The sequence below is a fragment of the Tachysurus vachellii genome, chromosome 12 (assembly GCF_030014155.1).
Source record: "Tachysurus vachellii isolate PV-2020 chromosome 12, HZAU_Pvac_v1, whole genome shotgun sequence".
Classification (NCBI taxonomy): domain Eukaryota; kingdom Metazoa; phylum Chordata; class Actinopteri; order Siluriformes; family Bagridae; genus Tachysurus; species Tachysurus vachellii.
In genome coordinates, this window is record NC_083471.1 from 12992674 (window position 1) to 13020367 (window position 27694).

The following is a 27694-nucleotide window of genomic DNA, read 5'->3' on the forward strand; positions in this document are numbered from 1 at the left end:
AGAAAGGCAGAAATCACTGAAGAGGGAGAGATGAAGGAAAAGATGAGGGAATGAATGGTTGTATAGTCGGGTCCCTAAGTATTTTTGTATTTGTGACTCTCTGCACCACCAGAATGGATTTCAAATTAATTTGTGATGTACACATTCAGCTTTAATTCACAGGATTCAACAAAAATACTGCATTAACAGGTAAGGAATTAAAACAGAGATTTTTACATCGTCTAGGCCAGGGGTCGGCAACCCGCGACTCCGGAGCCGCAAGTGGCTCTTTCATCCCTCTAATCTAAATTCTAAGATTATGATGCTCATGTAACATTAAAATAAACCGTGTTTAATTTTTTTGTCGCTCAAAATATGCGTCATAACTGCTGACTTGCGAAATCCGACACACAGAAGCAGACACATTTTTGGTTTGCTGCAGCTGGCAAGTTAAAATTTTGATGTCATGAATACAAAGAGGACTCAATTAGACATTTTATTTGAAAGTAACCATCAACCCAATGTCTTTATTGTTAAGGTTAGTTCAAACTGTTCAAAATATTTTTGTTTGCTTGCAGAAATAAAATTTCGTTTACTCGGTAGCAGTTCATTGATTTCATAAATGCAACACACTACAGTTTTTTCTATACTTTCCATAAAGGTAAAAAAATGATATATGCCGTGTTATCTTCATTTCAGATGTCAAAAGGGTTTTGTGGCTCCCTGTGTTTTTTTTTTCAGTGGGAAACAGGTCCAAATGGCTCTTTGAGTGTTAAAGGTTGCTGTTGACACCTGTAAAGGTATATTGACACCACAACATATTGAGAGTCCCTTTGAACAGCTACCAACTCAAATTGGAATAAATTCCAGACCTTTTATCTCCTTTGTTTGTCATTAATTTTATCTTTGAGGCTGTAAAAACTATGAGAAAAAATCGGCTATAATTCCTAAGCATGTTCCTTAATGCAATATTTTTTGTTAAACTCCTTAAAATAAAGCTAAAAGTCTAAACTTCAATCACGCCTTGACTGCATTGCTGTGGATTTAATGCAGAAGCAAAATTATGGACCAGACTGCAGCTGCTACAATGTAAGTGATAACATTAAATGTAAACATAAATAAAACAAGAGTTTTTTCTGATAATAAAAATATTGTAAATGTTAGCAAACTGCTGTTGTTTGTTATTTCTGGACTGGAAGAAATAACAGACTGGCAACAAACTCAGAAAGGGACATTTAAAGCATTTTACACCACTTGGAAATACAAAGTCTCAGGCATTCAAAACCCATAATGCTCTGCAACAGCATGCATCTGAGACAAGAGCTGAAATGTTCAGGTTACAGTGAGAGAGAGAGATTCTTCATAAGACCAAGGTGATGTGAACTTCATTGTATAATAAATATAAACCCATATTATGTTGTTTTTTCAGAAGCATATCTGGATTGTATATCAGGATTGTAATCCCATGTGACTCTACTATTATCTCAGAGAGGGTAGTTGTATTTCCACATTGCCTCTGTGACTGCCACTTAATGACCTGCATTAAATAATTTTTCTGTTACACAAGCAAGATATTGCTCTCTTAATTTGTGCTCTGGCGCGGTATGACCTTTCCTGGCTTGTTGTAACCTAAGGGCAGGTGCACAATGCATGAGTTCTGACAGGATCACAGAGTCGAGAGAACATGAGCGCTAGCACACGTCATGAGTCATTTCATCTCTCCGGTATCTCTGAGGTCTAACATTCTGAGGTTTACTGAAGTTTCATTGGACAAACTAATACAAAACAATGCACCAAATGCCTAAACCAAATATGTTCTATATTCCACCATGTTTCAAATTTAGGGTGTTGACTGAATTCAAATGATTTATATTATTATAATACTATAGAAGCCATTACTAATAATAACACCTTACACCAGGAGTTGTATGGTATAATTGCTAATATGGTGAAACTTGTAAGGAGTCTCCAGTGTCCAGTAACAAACAGTATTTATTGCCTCATTACTTTCAAAGGAAAAGAAAATAAAGAGTCTATTTACGTCATTTCATTTATGGTATTTGGGAGACGCTCTTATCCAGAGCGACTTACATTTATCTCATTTATACAGCTGAGCAACTGAGGGTTAAGGGCCTTGCTCAGGGGCCCATGAGTGACAGCTTGGTGGCCCTGTTGATTTGAACTCATGACCTTCCGATCAGTAGTCCAACACCCTAGCCACTGAGCTACCACGTCCCCACATGTCTGTTATAATGTACAATACAGAAACTTCAGCTGCAGCCTAAATGACGTTCTACTCACTATGCACCGACACTATGCACAATGTATTATAGCGTTTAGCATATGAATGTTAGAAGGGTTGTCTTAAATGAAACACTACACCATATTTTTTTTTAGTAACAAAAAGGATACACCATTTCAAAGATGATAGTCTCAGCCTCAGATGCCACACCCATGAATTGCTGGCTGAATTTCTAATGGAAAAAAATTAACTTCAGGAGTTTTTAAGTCATCATCTGATTGGTTGGATTCTACAATATTTCCAGAAGATGTGCATGTGTCATTTTTTTAATGTTCTACTTCCCTCATAGAAAAAGGAATCCGTCGTGTTTACATCTGTGGCTATGAGCAATTATGAGAATCAGTTAAACGCTGGATTTACAAAATGATGTGAAGATCACAGCACAAACTCATTAATTTCACAACTTAAATGAAAGATCTACAGTTGCTCACCGGTCTGTTTTTGTAGGGACATCAACTTTACATTTTCACTCCCTTAAATATGATGCTGAACAAAAGCCAAGAATCCAGAACTTTTGTCAGTCTCAACCTACATGAAACTACACAGATGATGGCAAATTACATCAAATGCACAGAAAACATTTTTTTCAAAAAGGCTGAAAAATAAATTGCACAACATAACCTAATTTAATAGACATTTTAAAGATTCTAAGAAGTTTCTTCAGCCATCTTGAATTATTTTTTTTTCTAACCAACATCAACACCTGGTAGCTTGAAGTGCACTTCTTTTTGAATTTTGAGTGTGAACACACTGCTCACACTAATAATACTACAAGTCTGCTCTTGCTTCTTGCATGTTCATTCATTCATTCATTTTCTACCGCTTATCCGAACTATTCTCGGGTCACGGGGAGCCTGTGCCTATCTCAGGCATCATCAGGCATCAGTGCTAACCCATCGCAGGGCACATACACACACACTCTCATTCACTCACACAATCACACACTACGGACACGGGGAGAACATGCAAACTCCACACACACAAGGCGGAAAGGCGGAGGTGGGAATCGAACCCCCAACCCTGGAGGTGTGAGGCAAACGTGCTAACCACTAAGCCACCATGCCCCCCTTCTTGCATGTTCTACAACGTTAAATATTACAGTAAACAGATAAAATGTAGAATGTGTTGGTCTTCAATTCAAAAATAAATTGTAATTGTAATAAATTGTAATTGTTAGCAAATTGCTATGGCTGCGGTTTTCAGAACTTAAAAAACGTTTTATTACTTCCATATTTCACACAGATTTACTGTATATACAAATATTGGGGGTACAGTAAATGTACTGACTACTAACCTTCTCTGGTAATGTGATGTAACTCACCAAAAGCTTAATTTAATTTTAAACAAATAAATTTTAAACAAGGGCAAACCTTAGCCTTCACTGCCTTTTTATAAAGCTTATACAACTTTAAAAACCCACTGAGAAGCACTTTGAGATGGATACATGAACATGATGAACTTACACATCAATCATCTTGTTGGTATTACGCTAACTAGAAAAATACAACTGTCTAAAGGTCAGTGAGAGTGAGAATAATTATGTAATAAGGTGTACTGGAGTATGGTGATCTATACAGCATCTATATTATGGACATATATAGTCAGTGACTTATAGCAGGAGTGTGTATGTGGTGTGTGTGTGTCGTGGGTTATTAAACATGTTGCTGGATATTCAGATTAGACTGCTGGAACACAGACAGAATGCAATAAAATAAGGACTTGTGACTTAGGATTAGCAGAACAATCTTGTCCAATGGCGATGCTCAGAGCAGACTACACATCTCCTGATACACACACACAAACACACACATCACTCAGGAGACAGATGTGGCGCAACACAGTGTTCAGACGCTGACGGATGCAGGGATAAAAGATGGAAAGAAGGAAAAACACAGTGCTATCATCTCTGTACAGTCAGGCACTTTTCTGAGAAAGACTGATGGAAAAGTGAGAAAGGCACTAATGACATTGGCAGCATTTTCATTCACAGAGTAATTTAAAAAAATGTCAACATTCATTAAATGCCTCACCATTCTATAATAGTTTTTAACCTACAAGTTTTTAACCTTTTAAGTAAAAGATTATTTACCACAGATCTTTTCTCAGTTATGACTGATTGGAAGCTGTTGATTCATTCTCTATAACAGCAGCTCTAGCAGTAGTTAATTAGAGGTTTATATTTTTGTGCTTGTTTAAAAATGGTATGTTATTTTCATAGTAACAGCGTATTTGTTATTTCTTGAACAGACAGAAAGATTTGAAATGTGTTTTACAGTTTCTGTTAAGAGCTATCATAATGTAAGTAAAAAAATTGTTTTGTGGATGTTCTGTAACATTAAATGTAACTATAAATCGATACGTAAAGTAAATCAATGAGAAAACTGTTTTAGTATAAAAGGAATAAACATGACAGAAATCCCAATATGTATGACCCTTAAAGTTAAAATATTTAGACAGCATACTGATCGCATGACCACATTGTTTAATGAAGCACTTATAAGATAACCGGGAATAATAAGAACTTGAAGTGAAGTGACTGCTATATATTACAGGTTATATGTTTACTTAACCACATTATAACAGTTAAAAACTCTTTTTGGTAACTTTTAATATGAGCCCAGTACCTCTGCTGTGGCCTTCAGTGCCTCAGAAAGAGGCTGCAGAAGCCATTTTATCACTCCTTAGATGCTCAGACACTTCCCTCTTTCACTTTCACTGTTTGATGGTATTCTAAACTATTTCCCAGATTAGGTTTGAACAGTCAACAACACTGTTACACTGTTTTAGTCATAACACATTAGACATTAGAGAAAACAGGTATCCACAAGCCATCGTACACAGAAAGTTTCTTACAGAATTTACACATCTGATGAACAAGGGCCTGACAGCATAAAGCCACAACATCATTATTTAGTCTAGGGCCAACTGGATGAAGGTGGCAAGACCAGACTGTCTGGTCCTCTCTGAGAAACCAGCCCATTCATAACCTCATAAATGCGGCTGGATATGTTCCGAGAATAGGACATTAGCACAAATACCGTAGTGTATTTTAAATGATTATCTTACCTGATTTATCTTCACACTAAACCATGCAGAGAATTATAGTAAAAAGCGAGAACCTGATAATGAAGTAGAAGAAGCAAAACTCATACTTTTCTATGAGCTATCTCTTAATATGAATACAAAGCAGTATTATTTGGACATTTTAGGACATTTTTTCTTTAAATGCACACTTACAGAAAAGATACAGAGGTGTATGACCCTCAAGAGGATCTTATTTGTACAGTTAGTATCGATCCTTTACCTGGAATGATGCTCAAAAAAGAGCACATTTAAATTGTTTTGGCTACTATAGACTCCTTCAGTGTTTCTAAAAAAAGACTAAAAAAAAAAAAACTAATTATCCTTACAACCTGACACTACTTACAGTGAGGGACAACATTATTTGATCCCCTTCTGATTTTGTCTATAATTTTAATGGTAGGTTTATTTTAACAGTGAAAGACAGAAAGACAGAACAGAAAAATGTAACAAAAAATGTATAAACTGATTTGCATTTTAATGAGTGAAATAACTATTTTATCCCTTCACAAAACATGACTTAATACTTGGTGGCAAAACCCTTGTTGGCAATCACAGAGGGCAGGTGTTTCTTTTAGTTGAGCACACATCTCAGGAGGGATTTTGTACCTCTGTTCTTTGCAGATCCTCTCCAAAGTCATTAATTTTGACTTTTGGCAACTCGAACCTTCAGCTCCCTGAAGTGAATTCGTGAAGTTGTCCTGTCCCCTTAGCGGAAAAAACACCCCCATGGGCCAGTACATGTGCTTTCTTAAGCAGGGGGACCTTGTGGGTGTTGCAGAATTTAATCTTTCACGGCATAGTGTGTTACTAATTGTTTTCTTGGTGACTATGGTTCGAGAGGCTTTGAGATCTTGAATGGAACCCCAGATCAACCGAGATTGACAGTTATTTTGTGTTTTTTTTTTCCATTTCCATCGCACCAATTGCTGTGACCTTCTCACCACGTTGCTTGGCGATGGTCTTGTAGCCCATTCCTACAGTTACAGTACAGTAAAGTTACAGTTACTCTCAGAGATCTTCATCTTTCTCTAATCCCAGCACAGCTGATCCAGCTCAAGAGGCACATGATAACGAGCTGATAATTTGGATTAGTTGGTTTAGGATCATAAAAAAATCCAGACTGCATTGAGAATCAAATCATGAACCTAAACTGGTAGCCAAATCAGCAACCTTTATTGTACTACTTGTACAAAGCAGTTAATTTTTAGTTCAAGTCTTATTATTGATTTGTGAAATGAATTAGTTGTTTCTTTAATTATAGATATTTTCTTAAATAAGGCCCAATCCATACACCAGAGTTTGCATTTTTTCTCTCTTTAAACCAGAATGAAACACCACATTTATCTTAATCTCTAATGTGTGTGTAAAATTAAAATCCATTATGCTCGCAGATATGAAAAACTCTTTATAAACTCCATTTCAGAGTTAACAAAGTAAAGGACAAGAAGACAAAAACAGTGTTTTCTTAAACACCACAACCATTACATTAAGGACTCTAAAGCTTATCAAATTAAACCAGGACTAAACAAATTACACAAAAGCATAAGTCCCTCTGTAATTCAATCACAATTTCTTCCTTTGCAATCATGCAACAACTGCACTATATGCATTTCGGGAACAATGTCAAAAGTCCTCACGCACTCTCACACACTCACATACACACTCAGATACGAGCAAGCACCCAAACAAAAACACAGATAGCTGTGCTTGGCTGCTCCAGTCGCTGTACCCACATGGTGAAATCACCACCAGGCTCTAAGCCATGGAGTACTGACTGATATCATCATGTAGAACCCAAACAGGCATTCTTGCTTCAACACTTTCATGTATGGTTAAATAAAAAAGTAACGGCTAAGCCTATCAGAAAAAAAACAAAGGTGGTAGGCTAGTCAGTGCCAGTTAGCATGACATCATGTGTATAAGGATAACAGAGGAACCTACTGCATGTCTGGAGTCAAGTAAATTTGTTATAGCCAAATAGGGTGTGTTTTAACATGGAAATTGTGCTGAACCTCACCAAATCTGTTCTCCCCCTTCTCCCCTTTTTTGTTAATCCATTGTTGTATTTTGCTATAATCAATGGCCTATGGCTGTATCTAACCCGTGGTCCACATTAATTGTATTAAAGCGATTTATACTTTTTTATTTGTTTTATGTTACTATAACATCGTGCTGTAATGTTGATATGCCATTTTTAATCTCAAGTCCTCTGAGCTGTACAGCACTTTGATCAACTTCGGCTGTTGTTAAAAATGTGGTGTTTTTTCAAGTCAAGTATCAGTGTGGGAGCTTGATCAATGAACGATTACAAACCTGCTCTCAACATCAGCATAAATCTGGTAATGTGGTGAAGTAACAATCCAACATATTTGATTTTAAATGTTGTCTGTTTCTGTAGTTTCAAGAGTAAAGGTTTGTGCGTGTCTTGTCTCAGAGTAGACGATGAGTTTTCTCTAAACCAACCTTCCCTTTAGAACACAATGTCCTATGAGGGTTTTACAATAATCTAATTGTTCCACTTGCCATTTTAGGTTATGTAAGTGCAATGGAATTTGTAAGTGTTCAACCATTTTTATCATTGCGTAATTCTGAGCTGTACCTTCGGGGATCGATGAGATCAGCAGAGGGCAGGTCAGGACCAGTCACGGACATCTCCGCTTCTGCAGGTGTGCACATGAGTCAATTGTATTAACCAAGCATAATTTGGCTGTTAACACTGTTTATTAACCTCACAATCAATCAAAAGGTGGAACGAACAGTTGACAGATACAAGCAGAGACCTCTGAAGATCAGCTAGGAAAAGCAAACTTAACAGAGCTTTGTTTTTCTTACTTACAACAAACAGGTTTTGATTGAACACAAAATTAGCCAAATGCTTACCAGTCAAGTATCTGAAGAGACAACAGATCTTAGTTTAAACTCTTAATTTAAACTGCTTATGGTTAGCTTGAAGCTTGTTGAAAATTATAACAATCCAGTCTCCTTGATTATGTGTAACTATAAAGTTCACAGGTTCTCAGCTTCATAGTCAGTGATTTCACTCCCAACACTCTTGACCCATCTCCTGTGGGATTAAAATACCACTGAAAATACCATTAGTTCTTGAAGAGTTTTTAAGAAGAATTCTGAGAGTTAATCCAAACTAGAAACCCTTGCTAGTTCAGAAACTCTTTGCAAATTGGCTAATTGGTCAGGATTTCTGTTCATACCTTTTTTGACATCTTTACTGTTTGAAAAGACCTTACTGACCTTATTCACCTTATTGTCATGCAATCATGTTGCTTTTGGGTGTTGGCCAAATACAAAGCATTTCCTACAGCACAACAATTACTTACCAAGCAAATCTCAACATTCAGTTGAGTTCAGCAGTCAGTTCTGTTATTGGCTTGCATCATTTTGCATAATCAAGAACAAAGGAAGAAAACCATGGTTCATCCATTGAGACTTTAGATATTGCTATACAACCTTGAAATGTGTTCAGCTGTCCAATTTGGGTGATGGAGATGGATTCACATGGCTCAGAGGAAGCATGTGCTCGAGATTTAGCAGGCTAATGAAAAACTGAACGGTAATTAAAATAATTAATAAAATAAAATCCGCAATGGGTAGAAAAAAAACAGAAAAAGCTGTTCTGTTTACATTTAATATAGCATGTATACAACAACTCTGCTTTATTACACTAAACTGATGAAGAAATTATTATTTCACACATTTGACCTTGATGTGACCTTGAACTGAAATGATGGATTCAGATGGGACTCAGATCCCAGTGATATTTAGTAGTAATTACATTAACCCACCTCATGAATCCAAAAAGAATAACATAACATCTGTCATAACATTTATCATTTCATGACTGAGAGGAAAACTGTCCCACTGAAAAAAAGACATGCATTTTAATCAGAATTCTGAAAAAGCTGTTAGTCAGGTAAAACCTTTAATACATTCTGACTAACTGAGAAACCGTAACACCGTATTAAGCCTAGGCAAGGCCCTGTACCAGTGCCATAGAGGGCAAAAAGCTAGACATTGCTGGCTTTGTCCTGAGCTTCACCAGCACAAGAAGCACTGACCTCTTTTCCAACATCCTGTTTTTAAGAAAAGAGAAAAAAGCGATTTTCTGACCCAAGAGCTATGAGCACGATGGAAAAAAGAAAGAGCAATAAGGGGGTGTGAAGACCTCTGGAGGGAACAATCCTTCTTTTGCTTTCCAGATGATTTTTCTTATAGTCAATAACACCTCCAGCATAAAACAGGACATTATGAAGCGCTACCGACCGGAAATGAAGAATCAAACTGGTCTTTTGCTTCCAAGAAAAAACATCAACAGTCCAATGCCAGGTGCTTATTCAGTAAGATGCTCATGAAGATCAGCTGTTATCAATCATAATCACACAGGACACAGTCACACTGGACATGTGCAAACTCATCACAGGATACAATCACACACACTCAAACACACATTTACACACTGATGCCAATCAGCCATGTCTTTGGACTTGGGGAGGAAACCCTGGTATCTGTAGGAAACCCCCAAAGCACAGGAAGTAGCGTAAACAAAACTCCCCATTCAGTCATGTTAGTTGGTTATCCTTAAGGAATTTTATGTACTTGAACCATCAGAAATTTTGGATGAATACCCAAGATGTCTAGCAACCCAACAGTCACTTCCTTCCCAGGAATCCGTCTTCGGCCTAATCTGTCACTTCCTCTGCAGACTTCCTCTTTCTCTGCAGTCCAACCAGTGCTCTGAGCTGTACTGATACAATAGTACTGATAGTGATATGCTCAGGATGTATAATGTCATCCCCATACCACTCTTTTACACGCAAGGCTGTTTTTACTCCTGAATACATCATCAAATGATATTATGTACTGCAAAATGCATGAGCGAACCGGAAAACTTTTTCACCTCAGAATGTTTTATGTGGCTGACCCACATTCAGGATATGAAAGGACGTTTTTTTTGGAGCACTGAATCTCACTAGTGTTCTCCCAAAGGACACGGGAACTTGCAAGGAGCTTCTAAGAAATGGCGTGTCATTTTTGCCTGCCCCATTTCTCTCACATCCACAGCACTGGAATCATTTCCACTTTAAAATAATCAGTCATCTAGTATGACATTTACAAGAGACCAAATAAAGTCACCTGGTGCATGACCATGAACCTCATGAGACCTCCGACATGACACATATAAGTCAAGCGATAAACTGTGTATATGGTAACATAATGAATAGAATAAGAATAATGTATAACCTGTTTCTATAGTGTTTATAGGAAAGCTACAGTATATCCTAGTAGTGGTTAATGATGTATTAACTGGGTGGGAAAAAAGGGTCAAAATGTCTGGCTACAATTTTATACAAATTGCATTATTTTAACTTCCTAGATTCACTATCTGCATTCTTTTTGTATGTACAAAAAAATTGCCTAGTACAAAGACTACAGTACATAATGTCAGACACAGAAAAATATCTATAGTTACAAAAATAGCAACCTGATATACAATAACTAGAGATGAGCCGGATACTCGGCTGAAACGAGTATCCGGTATGGATAAAGCACTTCTGCCGAGTACGAGTATTATACGAGTAATACGAGTCAATATCTGTGCTCGGATTGAATGAAAATCATCATTGGGTATCTGATTGTGTCAGTGTTCTGTGATAGGCTAGTCACAGCGCTCCTCCCCTACACACATACAGATGTATTGTGTTGCTGTGTCTCGCTCTGCTCACTCACAGTCACACACACAACAGCTCTCTGTCTCTCCCTCAGTCACTCGGGTTCGCGGGTCTTTTCTGTTAACGTTTAGGGTTTCTTCAGCTTTTTACTTCGGGTTGTAACGTTAATAATACGTACTTACTAACCAGTAGAGTTCTGGTAAACGTGGGTTCGTTCAGACGTGGTGCTTGCTTGGTAGAATGCGACTCGCATTGCGTCTCTGCCTGTCGGAGATTTTTTTCTTTTTTAAACCTTCAGCTGTCTCTAACCAGTAACCAGACACTGAGTGTCTGACACGTTTTTGCTGTATTTCATAAAAACATAAAGGTAGTAAGCTAGTGTTATAAATATTACAAATTAATTATTAAGCTACACACACACACACACACACACACCTGGTGTGGAAATAAAAAAATAAAAAAGAACCAAAACAATAAAAAAAAATCACACTGATCATAAAAAAATTAAAAGTTAAAAAAGAAAGTTATGTTGTTCATTACATTTTACTTCATAATTGCACTGCATTGTTTTGTTTTCATTGTTGCAAAACTTGTTCTGTAATATAGTTCGTTTGCTATCGTGATCAAAACCATTGATCTGAAACTCAATCCTGATGCTGTCCTGTAAATATTTTTCTAATCAGCAATAAATTTAACAATTTCTGATCAACCCATATCAATTGCATGCTTAAAATAACATACCAGTTAAAGCCCCACCCATTTCACGACACGCCCCGGCTACTTCCGGGTTATGCCCCACCCACTCCGAGTACAGATACAGATACAGATAATTCATATGGTTAACAGATACAGATACAGATAATGCTGTACTCGCTCATCCCTAACAATAACGCAACATATACCTACATGTGGGGGCCCCTTATGTTGTCCTCCCAAAGAGGGGGTTAGATCAGAAGAAGGTGAGAACCAAGGAAATGTCTTAATGCCATGCTTGCCCACAGAAAACTTGGCCACAAGTGACATTTTGAAAGAGATCTAAATTAAAAGGCGCTTTAGATTTCTAATAAATTGAATGAATTTGAATGACAAGTGATTGTCCGAAGCGGCGCACTCATACCCTCACCTGTACCTGGATGCCTCTTGCTGTGAATATAAAGATTTCTGGAAAGTATAAAACTTCTTATGAAGGATGAACAAACATTGTTATGATCATGACAACTACACGTTTAGGGAAAAGAGAATCATGTCCATAAAGGAACTGTCAATAATGTAATAAACTTCTCTTTCACACACACACAACACACACACACACAACACACACACACACACACTTCAGGTGTCTTACCTCTGATTTAGCCTTCTGTCATCCTCACTCCCAAAATCCTGAATCAGAAACACAAAAACAGAAAGATTTATAAAGATGTAAAAACACAGGCATTAATCAGTGTTTGTGAAACAGGTAAAGACACTGCACCTCTAATCACCTGAGATAATAAATCACCAGAAATCTCCATGCATTTGTGCTAGAAGTAAAACACAAAGCATACAAGCATGTTGATCTAAATGTATATCTGAACATACTGTATGGTCGCAGAAAAACTGGTGCCAGGCTAGGAATGTGCAGATAATTACAAGGTACGTGTTATCATGGACGCTTTAAACCACTGCTGCATTCCGGGACATCACAGGGTGAAAACATCTTCCCTCTACAATTCCCTCCTTAGGGCAAATCTGAAGTTAGCATCTCATGTGAAGGAAATCTTTTCCCAGAGAAAGCGCCAGAAACACAGCAAAAGGATCTGACACTATGATTAAAGGATATGTTTTAGGTTACATATTACATATTAAGTTTTAGGCAAATTTATGTGAAATCACTGCTGAATAATGTTACTATGCCCTGGAAATAGTGTGTAAAATTACAGACTTGTATCTAAATTCGTTTCTGAGATTTATAAGGGGAGTGTCTGTAAAAACGAGTGCTACTGTCAGCACTCGTGCACTGTCAGTACTGTCATGCTTCTAACAGGATACAAATCCAGGCCCAAATGCAGAGATAGCAAACAGACATAATTATTAACAAAATAACCAGGTAATAAAACAGGAAACTATAGGGGAAAAACTAGGTAAACATAACTACACAAAAAAATTAAACCGAAACTCAAAACTACAGACTGGAGGCACCAAACAGAAAACCACAAACTTGAAGAGAAGGATTCCGCTCCACAAAACACAATATGGCATGGCTATATAGGGGAAACAATTAGACACACTAGAGACAGGTGTGCAGAGGTGGGAAGGAATTAAGGCTAGGACGGGGCAAACATGTGAACGCACAAAACGTATACAAACCACATGGCACAAGACACACTGCCCTAATATTCCAGTAGGAAATTGTTCAAGCATGACCCTGACAGTACCTCCCCTCAAGGCCAAAGCCAGCTTTAATTCACATGCATCAAACATAAGCAAAGCTAACACTGAAAGAAAAGAAAAAAATCTTTTTCAAGCATTCAAGCATAAAAATCAAGCATTTTTACTGCAACAATAACAAAATAAATACAAATACATAAAAAAAATTAAATCTGGATAGATTGATTGATGTCTAATTCTTTCTAGTATTAATTACATTTAACACTTCCTCCAGAGGTAAAAAAAAAAAGGGAGGCCATATATTGTCACTGGGTTTTAACTCTCTGTTTTAGACTTTAAAAATAAATGTAAAAATATACCATTTGCACTAACTAGTGAAATTAATCCTGTTCTTTTCAGCAGACTCTAACCTTGTGGCCTCATTTGTTGTGTATGTTTTTTTCCATGTTTGTGAATATAGTAAAATATTATGCAGTCAAATAATAGTGTAAGCGTTTTCTGGAGGGACGTCTGCAGTATATTCCTCTCTCTAAGTGAGTGGTGGGGTTTTTAGAGAACATAGTTCCTGACCCCACAAACAAAGTTTCATCAAAACAATAAAGTGTTAAAATAGTTCCTCATTGTGTGTGGAGGGCAGAACACCGGTGATTAGGTTACAAACCATAGGAGGGAACAATAAGAAACCCAGGTAGGCCAACTAGGAACAGCCGTCCCACACCTGAAAGGGGAAATGACTCAATTTAACCCGAAACTGCCCCAGGAGACACTTCCCCACAATGCAGCTTTCCTCCATGCTTTAGTCTGCAAGCAGTATCTGACCTTAAGAAGAACTGTGTTAATAAATGACCTAATTAGATCTTATAGACATACATTTAGGAGGTTAAATTTGAATGTTATGATACTATTATATTGTTACAGTGTTGAGTCTCTACCTTCTTAGCTTAAATGATTCCAAACTGACCTTCAGACTGCACATCAGCTCATAATGCACTCTGTATCACTTACAATTCTTCTTTGTCTGTAAAGTCAACTGACGTCCTCACTATCTGATCTTATTTTGGATCAAACAGAAAATGCTGAGTCAGCATCCACTTGGGGAAAACTATAATGAACAGCATGCTGTCGACATTGTTCTGTGTGAGGGAAACATGCCTATCTTGATAATTAAATTTTTGGTTTATGGTACTATATACTGATATGACTTTGGTGTTTCTGTTTACCTCAATATTGCACACTGGGTTTACATTCGTTTTACATAAGAATGAATGACACTGATGTTTAAGCTATTCTTGCTGCTCCTGTAGTCTCTTGAATGCTCTAGGGATAACAAATTCAAATTCACACATCAAGTTTTTGTTGAATTTAAGATGTGATGACTGCGCTAGGATATTTTTGAAGAAGAAAAATCTAGAAAGAAAAGTATGAGTTTTAAATAATCCAGTACTGAAGCTAAACAGTAAATGAACACCAGTAAAGTAAAGTGTTAACACCAGGTTAATGCACTCACTCAAACACTTCATAAACACATGAGATTAATCAGACAAATAGACAGAACAAGTCAGTTGAAATGTGAACAGGCTCTTTCAGTAAAAACGCACAGACAATGAATAACTAAAGATTAAAATGGTTTTAAAATAGTGTTTTTTCAAAAGGTCAAGGAACAAAGATATTTGTTTCATTTATGCATTTTGTCGATTAATATTCGATGCCATTTTAGTCAGTAAAATTGTCTAAAAGAATTAAATGTGAAATATAGACAAAATTAAAGGATGTTTAACACAAAAATAACTAAAAGCATTGGAACTTGCCTGAGAGGTTCAATCTTTTTCTTTCTAAATTTTATGCACTTTAAATCAAATTTAAAATGATGCACTTTGGTAATAATAAGGCAGGTTTTTTCTGCAACAAACACCAGAACACTGCACCGTTTTAGTTATTAGTTGCGCCCTCTTGTGGACTGTTGATTGGTGTCCAGTAGTATTTTTACATGATGTGTTTGTTTATTTTGTCCCAATAAATACACTTTACCACATCTTACTGAGAAAAGAAGGTGGGGGAACAAAATTTAGATAAAAAAAATGCCAAAAACTGGTGTAATAGTCTTTCATTCTAGCTAAATTCTAGCTTATATGTTGTTACATTACACCTTTTGCCCTGAATGGCCCTTATTTATTGTTTTGACTTATAATTTATATTTAAATTATTATCTAATATAATTAAATTAGAATATTTAATTTTTAAAGCCTCCCTGCGATGGGTTGGCACTTCGTCCAGGGTGTATCCTGCCTTGATGCCCGATGACGCCTGAGATAGGCACAGGCTCCCCGTGACCCGAGGTAGTTCGGATAAGCGGTAGAAAATGAGTGAGTGAGAGTGAATTTTTAAAGCCCATTTCTCTCATTATTATGCTATAATATTATCATTATATCAGCAGCATAAAATGGTCTTAAAATTACAAGAATGTTACAGATTTACAGAACTAAAACAGAAGTGGTTATTGTGACAGGCCCAGAAACAAACAGTCCTTTACACACAGTAGTATTGACATCTGACTTAGTTTTGTTTTTAACAGTCAATCAAATCCTGTGGATAAAAATACAGAACCTCCTTACATTTTTCCTTGCAGCCTCCATCATAGCTATTTAAAGCTAGATAACTAGCTTTGTAATCTGTCTGGTCTTATTCATTAATTATCTATATTTCTAATAATCTACAAACACAAATATGGCTGTGTATCAAAAAGGTAGCATATGTTTTTTCAGAATGTAATTGGTTATGGGATTGACTTCAAATTGTGACAAAATAAGACATCTTGGATAACAGCTTTCTGAATGGATTCACATGAACAGTTTAAAAAGAAAAGTAAAGTTTTCTGTAAGTTCATCTTCCTCATTATAGTGGACCATACTTTGCAGTTTCTCTGTAACTTGATGCAATGTGAACCACCCCGTTGCTAATTTATTACGCACTTAATGAGTAAAAGTAATATATAGATTTTAACATCAGATCAGCTACTTTTTGCTGAAATAGTGCTAATATGTTGTAAAAGTGCTAATGATATCTGCTGTGTCATCATTTACCATGATAGCAATATTACATTATTAAATAACCCAGCTGTACTACAAAACACACACTGTACAATGGCCTTACATACAATCGTCACATTTTCAGATTTTATAATGCTCCGGCCATTCCTTGAGTATTTTTTTTACCTCTCTATTCCTTGCTAACACTTCATCTCTATCTCACGCTAATGGTGTGAAGAAATGACATCACTGCAGCTCTGTGTCCCTCTATTGGATGGATTATTCTGCAAAATCCAAGTGTGTGTGTGTGTGTGTGTGTGTTAGCAGTATGATGATGGAACAGCCCCACCCTCACCAGGGACAGACTACTTCACTCATTTTGAGGGGAGTAACCCCCCTCCCTTGCTCCTAAACAGTAATACAATCCCTTGGGGCACAATGACGTCATTAGTACAGCAACGTAATCTTCCAGAGCCCAAATGGAACATTTGTTTCTGATGATCTAATGAAGTAGCCTTTCTCGATCAATGCTTCTTGCACACTCAGTTAAACACCTTAAAAGTGAAAACCATTATGACATACTCTTAAATGCAATATTTGACGTAAAAAAAAACAACAACAACAAAAAACTGGAGAACATTGAACCTGTGAAGGACGTCTGACTGTAAAATTGCTGGTATGGTACCTAATCTGCGTTGTTTACGCTGCAGCTTGACATGAGCATGTGTTGCTTGCGCCCTCTACTGATGAAATTCTCATTCTGCATCAAAATGTCCAATGAGGTCATAGCAAGGTTTAGTAAATTACTATACACAACATATAACAATGTTAATCAATAAATCACTTGCTTTGTTACTGACATCAACGGCACTGCAGATGTGTTTGACTTTTGGAGATGGACGCTGTTGATTATGCTTCTCTAAAAAGGTCATGTGATGCCAATGAGAGACAACCTGAACCCTTTTGCACCTTTGCAGCTTTAATTTCTTCTTAAATGGATGCACAACCCTCATCAGAGAACTCTTTTTGTTACAGACTGAAGGGCATCACGTTTATAGTTATAGTTTATAGTTATAGTCAAATTAGAAATGGAAATGTGTATTACTATAAAGCATAACACAGTCTTTGTTACAAATCAACCCTTAGGAGGCAACAGGGAATCAGTGTATTATGTGTACAGTATATGTGGTAATTGGTTCATTACACAAGAAAATGTCAGGTGCATATTTAAAGTCAATGGGTCAAATAGATGCTATGTACATGTGTGCGTGGTAACATGAACAACCTTCAGGGTTTCAAAATGTCCTGAAAAAAACTTAACAAGTATTTTTTGTTAAAGGTTTATGTACATATACAATGTTAATATATATGTATTAACATAATAATCACACTATATACTGTAATACAGCCAATTATTGATACACATACAAGAAGTGTGCAATCCACACAGTGGCATGATAAATGCCATTTAATGCCTTGTATTAGGATTCATTAGTTTTAAATATACTATTTTATAATAAAAGTGGTAAGAAAGAAAAGATGGTGTACTTTTGAAGAAGGCATGTTAGTTCTATCAGTATCTCTTCTGTGAAGATAGCAAGATAGAAACAAAAGAGTTATGGGATTTGTTTTTTAATTATTATTTTCTTATCTTGTGTTTGCTCTTAATAGCTCTTTATGTCTATTTTCTTGAAATTAACTATATTGCTGTTTTAATTTCTAAAATTTAAACATTCTTTATCAGTATCATGATGCTTTTTGATGAAATCAAAAATTAAATTCAGGCCAATCTGCCTGCCTTCATTTTTACATTTTACATTTCTTCATTCTTCTATCCACGTAATTTACAAATATCAATTATATCTGTTAGTTATACACAAAAGTGATTTAAACATTTAGACATAATTTTATACTATGTATGTTATATATCATGTTATACTTTCTAATTTTATATAATAGTTTCATATATATATATATATATATATATATATATATATATATATATATATATATATATATATATATACATAGCATTGCTATATTTACTAGAGTGATTTTACTTCAGATACAATAATATAGGTAAGGATTTCATCTTAAATACTATGATATTCCTACTTAATAAATTGTGCTACATATAGATTTTGTATAGAGTATGGTTTTGTCAATAGACAGACCAAAATAAATATTAAATATTTTCCATCCCTAGTTTTGTTTACTAAATCTGTTCTCTTGTCTATATTATGTACATAAACACTCCATTACTCACCCTTTATTTAACACAAAATCACGGTTTGCAGTACATTAGGAACATGTGGGTGATTATACGATATTAAATTTTTATTTTTATACATTTTAACGTGCATAAAATAGCATTTTTGTTCCATCATTACCCCTGGCTACTTGAGATGTGAGTGACCGTATAGGACTGACAGGTAAGGGCGCTGTGCTAGTTACCAGCTAGCTCATTCACCATAACATATAATAACGGATTAACACTCAGAAATAAGCATTCTCAGGGTTGTTTTTTTTTATGTTGAAACGTTAAAGGTGGCAGTCAACAAACTGATCCAGGTCATTAATTCAGTGTCATTTTCATTAGAGGAGATTTACGGGTATAACTACGCGTTGTCAATATGTAGACGCTAGCTGACTAGCGATTTGTTAACCAGGAAGAACGAGCTGGAATATAAACACAAGCAGAATGTTATGAGATTGTTGTTAACCCTGTTGCTTTTATAACAAATGTAATGAGCACATGTTGTTAGCGGCAGCCCGGTAAAACGAAACACACACACACATACACACGCGCGCGCGAGCGCGCGTAAGGGCCTCCTACACATCCCCGTGTCCCGTTAAACCCTGCCTTTCCTTTTCCTGTTTCCCGGCTTACCGTCTCGGCATTCGCGGTGCCCGCGCTGGCCGTGCTCGGGGTCGGAGATCGTTGCAGAGTTACCAAAGCCATGCTGTAAAGCCTGTAACAATCCCAAAACGAGTCCAAATCTGTGCAGAAATGTGGCTCAGGTCTTTATCAGTGGGCTAAAATGGCTCCAAGCAGGTCTTGGCATCTCCGGCGGCTGAGATTTGATCACTGCGGCGCTTTACATGAAGCCTCATCTGATTTTGGTCCGAAAGGCAAGCGGTTTAAACCTCCAGTATGGTGGCATTACATTTCTGAAATCTCTGCCTTAGATAATACAAAACGGTATTAAACTGAACTGAAGCTGAGACAGGCTGCTGAATCTGACTCCTACAGAGTGTTCATGATCTCTCTCTCTCTCTCTCTCTCTCTCTCTCTCTCTCGCACGCGCACACACACACACACACACACACACACACACACACACACACACTATACAGCATTAGGACATGTGAGAAAATGCAGACGTGATGGTGATGCTATTGGCTGTCAGAGGTTTACAGCATTAAGGTCACACACTATGCGTAGTAATTTTCCCCTCTAAATGTGCCTAACGCAGATTTGGTATTTGCATAAAATTATATATAATTTTATGCAAATACCAAATCTGCATTAGTTATTATATATTATTATAATATATTATATATATATATTTATATTATTATATATATATATATATATATATATATATATATATATATATATATATATATATATAAAATTATTTTTATTTTATAATTTTATTTATTTACTAATTGTTTTTTGTTTTTTTGCAATGACCGTATCAAGAACAGATGGTGTACAGTTTAAAAGTGGGACTTTTTTATATTCAGTCCTCTTTATTGCATGTGTACAAGGAAATCAAAGCCAGTCATTTCCGCAGTGCAATAGTGCAACACATAACCCCTTGACAGGTGCCACTGTAATATAATGTGAGATAATCAATGCTATTAATATCGCATGTCAATGGTTTGAATATTATGGCCTATCGGTGAATACAAATGATCCAGCAGGGTTAAGCTTACCTTATGTCTTTCACAGATGAAAAAACAAAAAAATAAGGTGTTTGCATCCATGTAGGAAGGATTTTTATAAAATCAAGTGCAATAGCACTAGCAATGGTCATACAATATATAGAATTCTACAAGTAATTGAGGTTGGGGCTGATTTCTTCCTAGACTTATCTAGGAAGTTTATCAGTGGAATTTAAAACCCCAAACCCTCCAGGATTTCATTTGGGCTGGTATTTTTTATTATTTCTTTAAGATGTCCATCCATTTATCCATCCATTTTCTGTACCTTTGATCTCATACACTGTTATGGGTAACCTGGAGCCTATCCCAGGGTCTCAGGCCACAAGACAGGGGTCACCCTGGATGGGGTGCAAACACATCACATGCAGACTCCACACAGGGCAGAGTTGGGAATTGATCCCTCTAATCTGGAAACAAACAATATTAGTGAAGAAATGGATCTCATTCACATCATATGGAAAATCTCACTTGGAAAAACACAGCATGTCATAATTACTGATGAGCAAGTGTAAATAAATATTCTGTTATTTATTCCTTTTCTTTTTGTTGCAGCATAATGGGAAGTTTTTATGTTTATCCCTATATGTGTAAGTCTCATCCAAGATGTATCTGCATTTCTGAGCCTTGTCAGTTTTGCTTGGGTAAATTTCATCCTAATTTTGCTGTGACGTTAACTAATTTGTCTACGGTAACAATGACTGTGCTCTCCATCATGCTACAGACTACAGTTTCTTATGAAAAGTTTAAATAAAAACTCAACTAATGTAACCTCTTGTGGCCAAGTTTTATGTGTTATATGAAGCAGATATCCATTAAATAAACAATACAGTATGTAAGTGCACTATATGCTTGACTTTTATTTTGTATCTTTTTGGGAATGCATTTCCGGGTCATGGTGCTTCATTGGGGTTCAAGTGTATAAATCTCACGCCATTTCCTGTTTTGTCAGTGTGTATGGGAAGAGGGGGGGGAAGTAAGTGGGAAAGCTTACTTTCTGTTGACCGTAAAACTTTATTGGCGTATTTTAATGTGGCTTTCATATAGACTCTAAGACTGTTAGATAGACTGTTTATAAACAGATAGACTGTTTTTAAACAGTCATATAGACTGTTTATGAGTTTGTGGTTTTCGTCAGTCTGTACAACATGTATGTCGTCCATTCAATAAATGTGAATAAGGAACAAGTGGAACGCGTCAGCAATGCTTCTTCCTGCTACTTCGCCTCTCAGCAGTTATAGGTTGCCGCTACATTCAAGTCAACAGAAATTGGCTTGGGAGTGTGGACGCAATTGGAAATGGCTTCCTCTGCTCATCTGTGTTTGAATTACGGAGACTCATCACTACAAATACTTATCGCATGATAACGGCAGTTAAGGTATGTCTGTGATTTCAATTATTGGGAGCTGTGTTTGCTGCTGGTGTGGAAGACGCTGCTGTGTGCTGTTACGTTGGATTGGAATTGGATTGCTTATGAGCTCATGACTGTGGTCTTACTACACAAATTCATTGGTTGTTGCTCTCTGTGCGCAAAGACAGCGCTGTATGGAATTGAGTTCACACCTTTTTTGTGTTGATGAACTCTAATATATGGAGCAAAACGCGGATATCGGCAAGCAAGACGCTGATGGCAGCGAGCCAGGTGGTGAGCCAGCTGATAGCGGCAAACGAGAGCATAAGCTCACGGCTAAGGCCTTCGCGGCAAAAATTGAATCGCTACAAAAGGATAGGAAAACTAAAGTGAATAAAGTGAATCGTATGATTGGATCCATGAAGGAATTGATGAAATGCGATGACAATGCATCTCAATTGAGCTCAATGTTGGAAAATATGCAACTGATTATGTCTGATGCAATTGTGTCACATAAATCTTCACTGTCTCTTGTACCTCCAGATGAAAAAATAAAAAAAAAATGAATGGTTTGATGACATTTGTACCCGTTAACATTATTGCTTATTTCCTGAAGTATATACTCAAGATGCTATGCCTGTAACTATAGCTAATATAGCCACACAGAATGATCTTCAGTCTTGGCCACATTTGTGTCACCTGAACTTACCTGGAATAGACTCTGATGTTGATAGGAGCCAATGTTCCACAGGCATTAGAACCATGGCAGATCATACAAAGTCAGAATAATGGTCCCTATGCAATAAAAACTATGTTTGGCTGGGCAGTTAATGGACCACTCAAAGGAACGGTCATAAATGATGTTGTGGATCGATCTTCTATAATGGTGAATAGGATTTCGGTACTAAAGTTGGAAGAACTGTGGAAGCAACAGTTTAAAGCGGATTTTCTGCTCATGAGACTGCTCATGATGAACAGATTGGATTATCGAGGGAAGATCAACAATTTATGGATTTTGTGTCCCATTCAGCAAAACTCTTTGATGGTCACTATCATATTGGACTGCCATTTAGAAACACTGATTTAATTATGCCAATGAATCGTAAAATTGTGGAGCAGCGTGCTGCACATCTGCAAAGAAGGTTCAATGTGAATCCGATCTTTCATGCAAAAACTTTATGGAAGATGTCATCAGTAAAGGTTATGCAGAAAGAGTACCCATGGTTGAGTTGGAAAGATGTGATGGACATCTCTGGTATATACCACATCATGGTGTATACCATCCTAAAAAACGCAAAATAAGGGTTGTGTTTGATTGTGGAGCTTCTTATCAAGGTACATCTTTGAATAGTAATCTCTTACATGGTCCTGATCTAACTAGTTCACTAGTTAGCGTACTTGAACGATTCAGACTAGAAACTGTTGCCCTGATGGCCGACATTGAGTCTATGTTTCATCAGGTGAAAGTTCACCCGGAAGATCGTGATCTTTTAAGATTTCTTTGGTGGCCTGAAGGTAACACAAACAACAATTTGGAGGAATACAGAATGATGGCACATTTATTTGGAGCTACATCTTCACCAAGCTGCTCAAACTTTGCATTAAGTAAATGTGCAACAGATCAAAAGGACCTATATGACGACAAGACAAAGGATGTTGTGTTTAATAACTTTTATGTGGATTCTTCAGCCTTGTCTCTGTAACCTCTGAATCTGATGCTGCGCACCTGTACAAGAACCTCACTGATGTGTGCCAAAGGAGGATTTCACTTAACTAAGTGGATGAGTAACAGTCGTGCTGTATTAAGTGCTATACCTGAAAGGGACAGAGAGAGCAAGGTAAAGGACCTGGATTTGAATCATGATGCATTACCACTAGAAAGAGCCCTGGGAGTGCAATGGTGTGCTGAGTCAGATGCCTTTCAATTTAAGGTGGTAGTCAGTGATCGACCTTTTACCAGAAGAGGAATTTTTTCCATCGTTAGTTCCATCTATGACCCTCTAGGATTCCTCTCGCCTGTGATTCTATTTGCAAAGATAATCCTACAAGATCTATGCAGAAAAGAAATTGGATGGGACGATGTTATTCCTTTGGAATATATTCAAAGTTGGAGAAAGTGGCTAGATGACCTGCATCATTTGGAAAGTTTCAAGGTCAAAAGATGTTTAAAGCCTGATGGTTTTGGTGAAGTAACATCTGCTCAAATGCATAATTTTTCAGACGCAAGTAAGCAATGATTCGGTGTGGTGTCTTACCTTCTGATTCACAACGCCAATAATTTGACACATTCAACTCTTCTAGCAAGCAAGGCAAGAGTTACGCCATTAAAATCCATTACGATTCCTCGCTTGGAACTTACAGCTGCCACACTTGCTAGTCGCATTAACAACATATGGATGGGAGAGCTTAAGATGCCCTTTCGGGAATCAGTTTTCTGGACAGACAGTACTTCAGTTCTTAAGTACTTACGGAATAAGACCACAAGATTTAAGTGCTTTGTGTCTAACAGAGTGTCAGAAATTCTGAAGAACTCTGACATGTCACAGTGGAAATATTTGAATTCATTGAGTAATCCAGCGGATTTAACATCTAGAGGAGTGAAGGTGGATTCATTCCTACAAAACAGTATATGGCTTTATGGTCCTAGATTTCTTGTCCAGCCGCGGGAAGAGTGGCCAGTAGATCCTACATATAAAGAGGTGATGATGTCTAATGATCCTGAAATTAAAGGAAGTGTTTTGGTAAACCAGATAGAAGTCAAGGAAGAATCTGTCTCCTTATCACACTTCTTTAATTACTTTTCTTCTTGGATGCGACTGAAAAAGGCCGTTGCATGGATTCTTCGCTTGAAGTCAATATTGTTGGATCGTGTCAGAGAGCGGAAACAGTCACAGGCCGTGGATTCATATCAGCAGATGACAACTGTTGATAAAGGAATACAGAAGTATACATCTATTGGACACAAGGACTTGCTTTCATTGGAAGAATTGGAAAAGTCAGAAATGGACATCATACGACTGTGTCAAAAGTGGAAATTTCCAGATGAATTAGCAAGTTTGCAAAATAGTGGAACAGTCACGAGAAATAGTTCTCTCTACAATCTTAATCCCATACTTCAGTCTGGTATTATAAGAGTTGGTGGTCGTCTTGGTAATGCAGAAATTCCTGAAGAAGCTAAACATCCAATTGTACTAAGGATATGCACATTTCTAGCCTGATTTTGCACCACATTCATGAACAAGTTGGACATAGTGGGTGAAACTACATGCTGGCTAGCCTTCGACAACAATATTGGATCACTGGAGCTGCTGTAGCCATAAGGGTTTTATCAAAATGTGTAGTTTGTAGGAGGTTCCATGGAACTGCAGGACATCAACAAATGGCAGATTTACCACCAGATAGAGTTTTACCAGATAAGCCACCCTTTACTCATGTTGGAGTAGATTGTTTTGGTCCCTTTGAGATAAAATGGGGAAGAGTCACCCTAAAACGCTATGGGGTTATCTTTACATGTCTTGCCATTAGAGCTGTTCACATTGAAATGACTGCATCATTAGATACAGATTCATTTATTCATGCATTAAGACGCTTCATTGCACGACGTGGACAAGTGGCTGAAATACGCTCAGATAATGGGACAAACTTTGTTGGAGCTGAACGTGAATTGAGAGAGGCAATACAAAGTTGGAACCAAAATCAGATCAACGACGTTCTTCTTCAAAAGAAGATAAAATGGACTTTCAATCCACCTACTGGTTCACACCATGGAGGAATCTGGAGAGACTTATTCGATCAATAAGGAAAATTCTGAATGCTATCGTTCAAGGTCAGCACTTGGATGAAGAAGGTCTTCTTACATTCTTTTGTGAAGTCGAGTCCATACTTAACAATCAACCTATAACAAGAGCTTCTTCTGATCCTAACGATTTAGAAGTTTTAACACCTAATCATCTTCTCCTGTTGAATACGAATTGGACATTACCTCCTGGAACATTCACTAAAGAGGACTTGTATACACATAGAAGATGGCATCAAGTTCAGTACATGTTAAATCTCTTTTGGAAGAGATGGATAACTGATTACCTACCTCTGCTACAGGAACGACAGAAGTGGATTGTAAAAATGCGCAACTTTCAGTTGGGAGATGTTGTGCTTCTAGTGGACAACAATGCACCAAGGAGCTCCTGGAATATGGGTAGAATTGTGGACACCATAAAGGACAAAAAGGGATTTGTACGACAAGTCAAAATCAAGACTATGTGTTCCCTTTTAACTAGACCAATTACAAAAATTTGTTGTCTTCTTGAAGCGGAGGAACATAAAGAATCTATGGACTAACTTCTTATAGTGACATTTGAGAGCTCTCAACGGAGATATGACATAATTCTTACATTATTGAATCCATTATTGTAGCTATATGGATAAAGTAAACAGACTCTTATTGACTAAAATACTTAATGAGAATTTATGTGCCATACTGCAGTGTAAATGTTTGTATTTATTTTTGATTATATTTGATGATTATTACAGATTTAGTGTGTAATAATCAGGGGCTGGAATGCAAGTGCACTATATGCTTGACTTTTATTTTGTATCTTTTTGGGAATGCATTTCCGGGTCATGGTGCTTCATTGGGGTTCAAGTGTATAAATCTCACTCCATTTCCTGTTTTGTCAGTGTGTATGGGAAGAGGGGGGAAGTAAGTGGGAACGCTTACTTTCTGTTGACCATCCATCCATTTTCTACCGCTTATCCGGGGCCGGGTCGTGGGGGCAGCAGTCTAAGCAGGGACGCCCAGACTTCCCTCTCCCCAGACACTTCCTCCAGCTCTTCCGGGGGAATACCAAGGCGTTCCCAGGCCAGCCGAGAGACATAGTCCCTCCAGCGTGTCCTATGTCTTCCCTGGGGCCTCCTCCCGGTTGGACATGCCTGGCACACCTCCCCAGGGAGGTGTCCAGGAGGCATCCGGAACAGATGCCCGAGCCACCTTAGCTGACTCCTCTCGATGTGGAGGAGCAGCGGCTCTACTCTGAGCTCCTTCCGAGTGACCGAGCTCCTCACCCTATCTCTAAGGGAGTGCCCAGCCACCCTGCGGAGGAAACTCATTTCGGCTGCCTGTATCTGGGATCTTGTCCTTTCGGTCATGACCCAAAGCTCATGACCATAGGTGAGGGTAGGAACGTAGACCGACTGGTAAATAGAGAGCTTCGCCTTGTGGCTCAGCTCTTTCTTCACCACAACAGACCGGTATATCGACCGCATCACTGCAGAAGATACACCGATCCGCCTGTCGATCACACATCCAGAGACTTGAGGTACTCAGGGCGGATCTCATCCACCCCCGGTGCCTTGCCACTGAGGAGCTTCTCAACTACCTCAGTGACCTCAGCTTGGGGGATCGACGAGTCCACAACTGAGCCCTCAGCCTCTGCTTCCTCAGTGGAAGACATGTCGGTGGGGTTGAGGAGAACCTCGAAGTCCGAGGATGTCCCCAGTTGAAGTCAGCAGATTCCTACTCCCACTGTAAACAGTGTGCGCAGGGCACTGCTTCCCCCTCCTGAGGCGCCGGACGGTTTGCCAGAATTTCTTCGAGGCCAACTGATAGTCCTTCTCCATGGCCTCACCGAACTCCTCCCAGACCCGAGTTTTTGCCTCCGCAACCACCCGGGCTGAAGCTCACTTGGCCCTCCGGTACCTATCAGATGCCTCCGGAGTCCCCCGAGCCAACCAAGCTCGATAGAACTCCTTCTTCAGCTTTCAGACCCGAAGGCACAGGGAAACGACCCTCTTGTTCACCGGGGTGAACTCCAACACATGGTTGCTGAGCTGGGGGGCTATGAGCAAGCCCACACCAGCCCGCCGCCTCTCACCATGGGCAACTCCAGAGTAGTAGAGAGTCCAGCCTCTCTCAAGGAGTTGGGTTCCAGACCCCAAGCTATGCGTGGAGGCA

General features: G+C 37.9%; 1 protein-coding gene across 2 annotated transcripts in view; it reads right to left on the minus strand.

The window, feature by feature from the left end:
* Positions 1-19739, minus strand: part of ssh1a (slingshot protein phosphatase 1a) — a 52793-nt gene extending 33054 nt beyond the window's left edge. Inside the window, exons 1-3 of one of the 2 annotated variants that reach the window (XM_060883250.1) lie at positions 19336-19439; positions 12395-12432; positions 7965-8025 (exon numbers count right to left, since the gene is read on the minus strand). In XM_060883250.1, the coding sequence (XP_060739233.1) occupies positions 7965-8017 (53 nt within the window). In that variant the 5' untranslated portion in view covers positions 8018-8025; positions 12395-12432; positions 19336-19439. Of the gene's footprint in view, positions 1-7964; positions 8026-12394; positions 12433-19335 lie in introns of both variants that reach the window. The other variant, XM_060883247.1, reaches the window with a different exon arrangement.
* Positions 19740-27694: the final 7955 nt, after the last annotated feature.